General features: G+C 38.0%; 1 protein-coding gene across 1 annotated transcript; it reads right to left on the bottom strand.

Moving 5' to 3' along the window:
* Nucleotides 1-336: 336 nt before the first annotated feature.
* Nucleotides 337-7,687, bottom strand: pttg1ipa (PTTG1 interacting protein a). The gene is made up of 7 exons (XM_086183331.1): nucleotides 7,441-7,687; nucleotides 6,670-6,722; nucleotides 6,279-6,387; nucleotides 4,941-5,043; nucleotides 2,887-2,952; nucleotides 1,989-2,035; nucleotides 337-1,579 (listed from the first exon to the last, which is right to left on the bottom strand). Exons 1-7 carry the CDS (start codon nucleotides 7,526-7,528, stop codon nucleotides 1,542-1,544), a joined length of 504 nt encoding a protein of 167 aa, XP_086039457.1. The 5' UTR covers nucleotides 7,529-7,687; the 3' UTR covers nucleotides 337-1,541.
* Between the last annotated feature and the right edge of the window lie 2,800 nt (nucleotides 7,688-10,487).

Genomic DNA, 10,487 nt, shown 5'->3' with positions numbered 1-10,487 from the left:
GTTATTTTGGCCAAGAAAAATTTGAAAATAGCAAGTAATGTTCATGCGCACCTGCCCATTTAAGGGTTGTGTTTAAAATGTATGTTCACAAAGGCACCAACGAAAGGGGACTTCCTCTGTGACGAACGCTGCTTTCACTACCACTGCATTCATTATACAGTATAATTATGCATTTCATGAGGCCCTCATTATAAATTAGTTTCTAATACTTTGATACGCTTTCACCCTCTTGCAAATGCAGTTTGTTCCCGTGTAAAGGAAAAAGAGACAGACCTCACAACTGTGAAGGTACGGTTTGTGTTAATGTGTAGGAACCAATTCAGCGATGTGGATTTAGATGTACTTTTATTCGAATCATTAGGAAATTCACCTTCATTTCATGAATACCCGGTATTTGTGTATGGGAATTAATACCAAAGGCCTTTCTTTGAAGGTCACAACTAAAATTAAAATGATGCAGTTCAATAAGTCATCCCTGAAAAATGATGATTAATTTCAGAATATCACATTTAGCTTCTGAGCTAGGATAACGAAAATAATGATTTGTTTTTCTCCTGTAAATGCACGTGCCAGCCAGGTTCTCAAGAGTTGAAAAAAAGACCCAGTATATTACTTGAAAGCATTTTATGAGGTTTTAAGTGTCTTAACAAGATATACAAGTAATCTGTTTTCAGTCCAATTTTAGGAGAATTACATTCATCTTAAATTATGAAGTAATCAGGTGGCCAATTTCCTTTGAACCTCATAGTATGCATGCATATTCAGAACTTTATACGTTAAAGAAAAACAGCACACACCTTAAAATGGAGCATACGGAATATGCAACTATAATACAAAAAACATACACTTCAGAAATGGAACTGCTCCATTTGAAACAAGAAATTATAATCACTTCATGTACAGAAATAGGTTATGATTTTGTATCTTTACAGTAAGCAGCAGCCAAAACTGGTAAAACTGACGGATTTAAAGCAAAAGGAAAGAACAGTTCGTAAGCCATAAACCTCAGACACCAACTGAATCAGACTTATACAAACCATGTAGGTGCCACTGGACTGCGTAAGTGTTGAAAGGAACTGCAAAGATTTATCAGCAGCAACACCGAATGGCAATTTTAAGCACAATTTTTTTTTTTGCAAATATTGGAATTATCTTACTATTAAGTATTTTTGGGTTTGGATTTTTAGACAGAACAGGACCCATTCATACACAAAACTGGCTGCTGGAAATTATAATGGCAATTTACAGAGAAATTGCTAGGCAGATTGATTATGAAAATAACAGTGAAACCCAGTTGAAAAAGGCTTGCTACATGTGTCTTAGTTCTAGCTTTTGCTACAACCTCCTGGGTCATTACAGTGAGAACAACATTCCTGTTCACTTGGCTGCATAATGTCGGAAAAGGCCTTTACAAAATGGAAATTATGTTAAGTTTAAATTTTTTTTTTTTAGGTCAAGTCTAATGTCAGAGCCACAACACGTGTCCTTGATGTATGCTAGGAATAAACAGGAGGGTTGGTTCGGTTAAATCTCAGTTACGCTCATGCAAATCTTGAGTATGGATTTTGTCCACTTAGACCTGGGAAGAAAAAACAAAAATCAACCAAGTCAGACTTTGAAGAAACTTAATAATATATTAAAATTGTATGTTTGTGATACATTTTATCACTGAAAGACTCAACCCCTTAAAAAATGCTTTTCTTTAAAGCAGCTACCCTGAACTGTCAGCTTATGTTGACTTTGGTGCCCCCTCTGGACAACAGCGGTATTATTTACAAGAGGGAAAACTGCATTTCCCATAAGCACCAAAACAGGCTTTTAAAAAGGCCCAAGAAAGAACTGATATACTCTGCGATTGTACCAATGTCAGTGACATAAAAGCATCAATAAAGTCGATTAAAAAGTCCTCATAGCTGCTTTAAGAAAAACACCCTTTGGGAAGAGGGTGAAAAATACTATTAAAGCGTATCAGTGAGCGAGATAGTTACCATATTTCTTCCTGATTTCCTCATGCCTCTGTCTCATTTCTGCCTTCCTGTAAAGGAGGAAAAAAAAAAAAACTTTTGTTAGCCACATGATGACAAGTAAAATCATTTTTGGAGACTCAAACATTCCCAAACATCATGCGACCACAAACCAGTTTGAGCTGACACAAGTTTGACGTGCACATTTTGTCCCTCATCATGCTGCTTTTCTTTTGTGTTTTGAAGTAAACCGACATGGAAGATTATGCACATTACTGGAGGAACACTGCAGGCAATCAGATGAGTACACACACGTTTTAACAATAGGAAGAATCTACCTGATTGTACTAAAAAAGGATTAGACATGGCAAAGGGCTTTTGTATGTTCTGTAAATATGTTAATATTCTGTTGGTTTTTTTTGTATAAACAAGGGCTCATGTCGTTTAAGGGCTTTGTGCTGTTAAAAATATAAATCCCTGCTCAATCTCTTATCTCAGAAAACTTAATGTGAACCAGATTTGCATGACAAATAAGCTGCTGACACAATCTGACAAACAAATTTGCACACAGCAATCCTGGATAAGACCTAGCAATCCTACATTGAGCGAGCCATTGCACTTTGCAGCTGATAGCTGATGGCGGCGGCAGTCTACAGCGAAGTTTATCAGATTAAATGTGTATCAGGGAATGTTCAAGAAAACAGCATGGAATTAGGAAGTGAATGTTCTTTGAACCGCAGTGAGAGAATTTTCTTGAATCAAATTGTTTGCCACCACGCTTGGAAAAAATGGTGACTTTGAAAACAAGGTCAGACTCCATTTTTTTTGCATTTTTAGTTAGTTTGAATCCAAATCTGGTGAACTAAACCTGAAGATGTAAACATTTATTTTGACACTCATGTGAACAGAACAATTTCTGTACCTCTCCTCTTGCTTGGCTTTTGTCTTTGTTGCCTGTCTCTGCATCTTGGCCTCGAAACGACTGGATCTGGTACACAAATACATGGACAAAATTATGGTCTTTATTCACACACACACACACACACACACACCAGGGGGATCAAGCAACTAAACCTGCAACTAAAAGACAACCCGCTGTACCTCTTGAGCCACAAAGCTCCAGTGTGTTATGAAAGTACAGACACCTAAATGACACCAAGTCAACAGAAATATACAGGATGTGGAAACATTATCTTCTTAGTGTTGTTTTGATTTATGACCATAAACGCTTCAGATACTGATGAAAAATGCAGGATTGCTATCACAAGTATATGCACTGACCTATTGCCATATCATTTTCTAGCCCCTAAACAAAACCTTATTACTCCCTAGCTAGCTTTATTACCTCTGACATACAGTAACAAACCGGTTCTAGTGGCAAACACAGGAAGTTGTTTTGTGTTTCCACTGGCAACTATTGTTTTAAAGATGAGAGCAAGAATTGATGGTTATGTAACGGCAGACATTTGCCAATGTGCACACTTTTTTAGTGCAGGCAGAGCTGCCCTGATGACATTTTGAACGATTAAAGTCATTTATTGTTCAACAGTGAAATGTTCTGGCTTCGCTGCATCTCTCTGTCACAAATATTTGAATCATACGCGAGGGATCATTGCTGAAAATGTGTGTTCATGCATATGTTCTCTTCTCTATTTATGTCAAATATACACCTACAGAATGTTGGCAAATGAATTGTTTGCCAGAATTTTTTACTACTGTGTATCAGTATTGGCGTTGACCCCCACACATCTGGTTGGGCTACTTGGGCCGATCTGTGAGCCGATGTACAAATCCAGTTATCAGAATCGGTATCAAAAAGAAAATCATAACATCGATCATCATTTTATACAACTAAGATTCTGACAGAGGTCACAAGCACAGATACGATGGAAGTCCCGTCACCTGCTCTCTTGACTTCTTCGTTAGCCTGACCTTTAGTCGTCCAGATGCCTCAGCGGAAGCATCTCAAATGAACTTGACGTGAGCTTAGAATCAATTCAAATCTTCAAAACAAAATGATTTGGATTCTGGTTTAGCAACTATATTTTGATGGGAGATAATCCCACAAGCCACTAAGGGCGCGTGATGTTCAGCATGTACAAGTCTCAAAGGACAAGACAGATATTTGTAGTGCCCGAAATGGAAGGGTGGAGAGAGGAGGGATCTGGGTAAACGCAAAACGAAACGATATAACATCCAAGAAACTGGGAAAACCTGAGCTCTAAAAATGTCTATTAAATGAACTTCTTATGGAGAGGAATCAAATAGAATTGAGGGTTTAAAAAAAAAAAGTTCTATAATTAATTTAAGAAAAATATTAATTTCAGCCTCTTATAAAAGTTGTCCTTTTGGAATAATACATTCAAATAAAACTATTTTTTTGTGGTTGTTCTCCTTATATTACAAGTATTTTATTTATGTTGTTCATGCCTCATGCATTTCAAAAGAAGCTTAAAACGTAAAGCTTAGACTATTATTTTATCACTATCGCTTGAACTCTGTGGGTTGTCTACTGTCCTGTTTATACAGCGCCATGTTGTTGACTGGGAGGAAGAAGAACACCCCAAGGGATTAATAAAATTCAATCTTATCTCATCTAAGAGTCCCACAGAGCGCTAGACACAGCAACTGTCAGCACATTAAGTAATATCTGCGAATGTACTTGCTTATTTGCCTAAATTATAGCGGTAAATTGTGAACGCAGCTGCTATAAGAATAGGAACAAACTGGAGGATTTAAAAAAAAAAACACACTGTTATGATGCCATATCTCTATTTAATCTGTATTTTCAGTGTGTTCTTGGGTAACTCAGCTGCGTCTTCAATACTTAAACGTGACTGACGGTATCAACAGTCGATAAAGCTAAGTAGCTAAATCAAAATAGGAAAAGTGAAGCGTATGGCACAGCTTAGTCTCTTACATCAACATTTCTACGCTCAGCCAGACTGCACGGTCCGGCGCTCAATTCCGACCTACCCAAAGTTTTCACACTTGCAGCAGCAGAACAGGCAAATGAGGAAGGCGATGATGATGACTCCACCTACCACCGCCAAGGTGATGATCAAGGTCTGGAAGTTCACTGCAGGGTGAACACAGATAGACACGAGGACGGTTAGCCAGGGATTCACATTCACAGCTTTTCCTTTGACATGAATAAAGACAGAGCGGCGCTAATTCTTTGAGATAAACACATAGGGGTGCTCTTTTTCTACCTCTGGTGTTTTGGGCTTGTTCCAATCTAGTAAAGGCTCATGGCATGGAAGGAAAATTAGAATTCCTTTATTTTACACGTCAACACCTACATGTCATCATCAGCTTTTATTTTACTTCCTCTGCATCTTGTGGACTGTAGGGACATCAGCGATTATACAAATTCATTAAAAAACAAAACACAAAGAGCCCTTCCTGTTTGGCACGGGCAGGAACCAGTAGTGAACAGGAAGCGTTACAGTTCGTTTGAGATTTCACTTCTTTTATATTTAGTTCCCATAATAAAATTTTAACACCATTAAAAACGTATGTTTTTTTCCTCCTAAAAGATTTTCTTTCACGATGAATTCCCTATCATTCACTAAAACAAAAGGCAACTCACTCAGTGATTCATAATGATCAATATTAATCAGAACCATTTAACACTTTTGAAAAGCAGCTGTACAGAAATCAGACACGCTGTTTTAGTTTGTAATTTCGTTGAATTTTAGGTGTATCTAAGTGACGAGAGTTAACTGGAAGTGATGGTACTGATGTAACTCTAAATAGAAATATACACCTGTCTGCCAGTCAGAGATAAAAAAAAAAAAACTTTTCTTCAGCTGTAGTATCAATATTTTGTTGTATAAACTGCATTCAAGCAAAAAAAAAGACCTGAAACCATTTTTTTTTTGCAAATCAAACATTTACCAAAGAAAATGACATTTTTTTTCATTATTATTATTTATCATTTTCCATTTTTTTCATCCAATTAAAAACCGAGCTTCTTATCGGTCAAAGCAAGACTTCGGACGTTTTTCTCTTGCATAAAACCAGCAGATTAACTGACAGAGGAAACGGTCATCAGATGAAATGGTAATGAAAATAATTGCAAAGGGAAAAGTGTATATGCACAACTTCCTGGTGAAATGTGTGCGAGGTAAATTCACAAACTTCAAATATCTAGAGGACTATTGCATTTAGAGTCATTTTAAAAACAGCTCTTGACTGAAATACTTCAAATGAAGAGTGGAACATGGATGCGATAGGGTCAATTCCATTTGTGTGTGTGTGTGTGTGTGTGTGTGTGTGTGTGTGTGTGTGTGTATTTCTGTTTAGTCTTACTCCAGCAGAGACCCCAACGTGCATCGTTGAGTGGACAGAGTGAATGAGGTGGAAGGATGGTCCTCACTGGATAGGTTACACATGTCTTTGTTTTGATACACCATAAACACTGCAAAAAAAAATAAAAGTACCCAACAAATGACAACAATAATGAGTACTGAGATATGCAAGGCAACACACCTAGGCACGCACACACACACACACACAAAAGGTTAAAAATGGAGGACAGATAGGGAAGGATGACGGATCAGTTTCTCCACAAACCAGTCTAACAGGTGTGGAGGTGGAGCCACTAGCTGGGGAGTCTTCTACACCTGAGACGCTTTTTTATTTCTATTACATGCACACACACGTAGTGAAGTATTAAAAAGAGAAAAAAAAGCAGCCTTACCTCTACGTTTCTCAGACATTCCTCACAGCTTGTCCCATTCTTTGCCTCACAGTCTACAGGAGGAACGTGAGTCAGTTACACCCAAAACAATAGCAAACAAACATCAAGAGCAGGAGTGACTTTCAAGCTTATCCAAGAACCGAATGAGGAGCAGATTAAATGAGGCCTGGAGGTTTGAACACAGTGAGGGTTTTTGTAACTGTGGCTGATCCTCTGGAGGTATTTTCCATGGAGACAGATCTCAGTAAACAGGCTGTGGACCAGTCATGTTATTATCAGCAGACCACACGGAACAGCAGCTGCTCTCTAAAAACCCTGAATATCTACTAAATTGTGCTGTGAACGTAGTCGGGGGGGGGCTTGTTTGTCGTTAGGTCCTCCTGATTCTTTTACCCTGAGATAGAAACCTGGGGGCTGTTGAAAGAGAACTGAAAAGAGACTCTTTGTTCTAGCTGACACATGAAACTAACAAAGTCACATTGGTAGCAATAATATCCATATTTACCTTTTCAGCTCACATGTAATTTACTGAAGATTTTCTTAATGATTTTAAGACAAATAATGTTTGTAGCCACGGCAGGAAGTATAAATCAAACTCTGTACGTAGTTTATTTGTTGTTTCCAAACTGTAAATAAATGAAACGGTATTGACCTAATTTAAGAGTCATTTGTGGCAGTGTTTTATCAGTAATTTCAGAGAAGAGGTGAGTTTTCATGAAATGAATTCCTCAGTCATTAGACAATAGAAATAGGACTGATTTTCACTCCTACCTGGTGCAGGTGCGGAAGTCTGGGACAAAACTGTCGCCAAACCGAAGACAAGGAGTAGAACAGGGGCAAAAGTCCTTAATTCCAACATCGTAGATGTCGAATATTCCCGGACCGTTCTACCCCTGAGAAGTTTCTTGTAAAATAATCCGCAAAGACGCCCGCTCACAGTGGAGGAAGTCTTTTGGCTGCTCCGGTCGGCGTGTCAAACACGAAGCGAACTTGCCGAAAAGGAGCCAAGCGCACAGTCGTGACGCACGCTCATTACGCACCAGAGACAAAGAAGGGAGGTACGTCTTTGGGCAAGTACCAGTACTACACAAAATACTCTATTACAAGTATAAATCCAGCATTTATCATGCAATTATGACGTCATTAGGAACATACTATACTATACTATTCTATACTATACTATACTATACTATGATCCTATTCGGGAACTAAGTAAATCTTTTATGGCAAAAATAAAATAATTACACGGAAATATTGGAGAATTTTAGGGAAGAAATGTCTTTTGACACATTTGGAGATCTTAAAAAAAATCTTGGCTCGAGCTTGAACTAGATTCTGTTTTTTGTTGTTGTTGTTGTTTGTTCTATTTTTTGTTTGTTTTTTCCACAAAAGATACAAGAAAAACGCTGGAAAGGTCATGGAACTTTGCTTTGTTAACGCCTGCTTATTGATATTTGGTTCAGTTCAATTTGACCGAGAAAAATCTCTTTCAGTTAACATCGGTGGTCTCTGCTAAAATGTCATTGTACCAAACCAGTAACTTCTCAATAATTTTGAGAAAACAAACTTTGTGAAATTTTGTCATGGATGTCTCAGTTCATTTTTTTTTTTTTTGTATGAAGTGAAAAAGAAAAACTGTATGGTTTTAATAAGTGTTATGTACTTCTAAAATGCAGTCGAGTCAAAGTATATTGTGGGATACGATTGAAATACTGAAGTGGAAGTATGGCATCCAGTATTTAAACACGGTATTTGAATAAATGTAGATACTAACTTTCCTGTGTGAGTTGAAATAAATTCGCAAGCAGCATTTCATAGAGGACAATTTCCATAATTTATTAAAGCATAATTTTGTAAATCCAGTTACAAATAAAAAAGAACAACACACATATCTCTCTCTTTCTCTTATTTTTTAACAAGCACAATGTTTTACTATGCATTGACGATAATAAGTATAACAGAAGATAAGAAGGGGCCCCACTCTGGCCGCCTGCGGCTGATAACAGGACCCTTTAGTGTAGAAGTTGCCCTTGAAAGCAGATTTGTGATCAGCTACTTCAAAATTTCCCTTTTTGGTCCATTTAGCAAACGTGCTGATCACATTCTAGCAAGTACAGAGCAACTTCTTCCTACTCACATCAGTGACAGATAGAATCATAGAAATAGAATAGCTAGAACGCACTGCTCCAGGTTCCTGGTTAATTATGGCTTATGGGTTACCTTGCTCCTGTTTAGCACTGATTTCATCCAAAACTAAAATAAATCAAGTTTGAAGCTGGAACCTCTTTGTGAGTTCTGCTTATTCTAGCTCTATCAGCAGGATGCCAGTGGGCTGTGTGTATGCAGCCAGGGCCGTAGCTACAACTGAAGACACTGAGGTCTAGTTCCTGATATTTTGGGGAGTCAAAGCAATACTTCACCCAAAAAGTGTAATTTTTCCATTCAAGCTCTCACAAAATGGTGTCTTGAGTTCATTAAGATGCCCCCCCCCCCAGTACTCCTTTGTGAGTCTAGAATACAGAGAGGCAGCCACATATACTTAGCCTGAAGCTAATAGCGACACCCAAAAAAAATGGTAAAACCACCCAAAACATTTTTTTTAACTCTAAAACTCATCGCCCAGCATACTCCATGTCTTCTTTCTCCAGTCACATGTTCAGTAACAAAAATTTTAATTTGAGCTAAAAACAAAAAATTATAAAAATTTCCAGTTTGGCGGTACCATAAAGTGGAAGTTGCTTCAACTGAATTTGCCAGTATGTTGTATTCATCATTACTGAGCACAGATCTACAAGCGTGAGGTTGTGTTTTTAGCTCAACAGATGGTTCTGGGCAGCTTTGTGGTTAACAAACAGACACTATTAGCTTCCAGTGAAATATACATGGCTGGTTCCTTCTGCGTTCTGGAGTCACTCGAAGTAATGCAGGAGGGGAGAAAACATCTTTGGTGGCTGATTTTTGTCTTTTTTATGATCATCATTTAAGCCATAGATGTTTGGATGTTTATTAAAGATAATAAGATCACGTACAAATATTCTGCATGCTGATTTCAATATTGGTAGACACCATATATTTAAATTTGGATGCTTTGAGGCAGAACTTATGAATATCTGTTTGGAGAAGGAGTTGAAACAGCATTTAGACCATGTTGGGATATCTACTGTCTTCTGGAACATAGAATATTGAATTGGAAGTTTTGTATTCTGGATTCAAGAGCTCAGTTGGACTAAAATCCTGGTTAATAGCTACGGCACTCATTGTAATGGCACTCCAGATAGGCAGCAGATATTTTCACCTTGAGAAGTTCAACTTCACATATCCGTTGCAAAGATAAAACTGTCTCCAGGCAAGAAACTGTTAATGAGAAATGAACCATTTTGGAGCCTGTAGCTAAAATAAATTGCATGTCGTTGTTTGTGTTTTTTTAAGTCATGTGGTGGAACACTTTGTTTTTTTTTTTATCCTCCAGAGCTTTTGTACATTGGGGTGCTGCCATCTACCTGCAGTGCCACAGTGTCAGGGGATATTGACAGAACAGTGACTTCACTATCAGTCCAAAATACACACACACACACACGCATGCACGCGCACACACACGCACACACACACGCACACGCACACGCACACACACACACACACACACAGCAGTGATGACAAAGCAACATTCCCAAAATCCATATGTCTGAGCTCCTATCTTTACTGTTCCAACTCTCCTCCTTTCAGTATATTTTCAATACATCCTTATCCATCCTCCCAAACACACTTGGTATTACATACAGTATATTCATAAATAAATAACCCGCACCCTCCCTCCCTCC

Source organism: Aulostomus chinensis, chromosome 17 (assembly GCF_037954235.1).
Source record: "Aulostomus chinensis isolate RoL2024-O1b breed Wild chromosome 17, RoL_Achi_v1.0, whole genome shotgun sequence".
NCBI lineage: Eukaryota > Metazoa > Chordata > Actinopteri > Syngnathiformes > Aulostomidae > Aulostomus > Aulostomus chinensis.
Note: the sequence above shows the minus strand (reverse complement) of the source record. Positions and strands in the feature narration are given on the sequence as shown.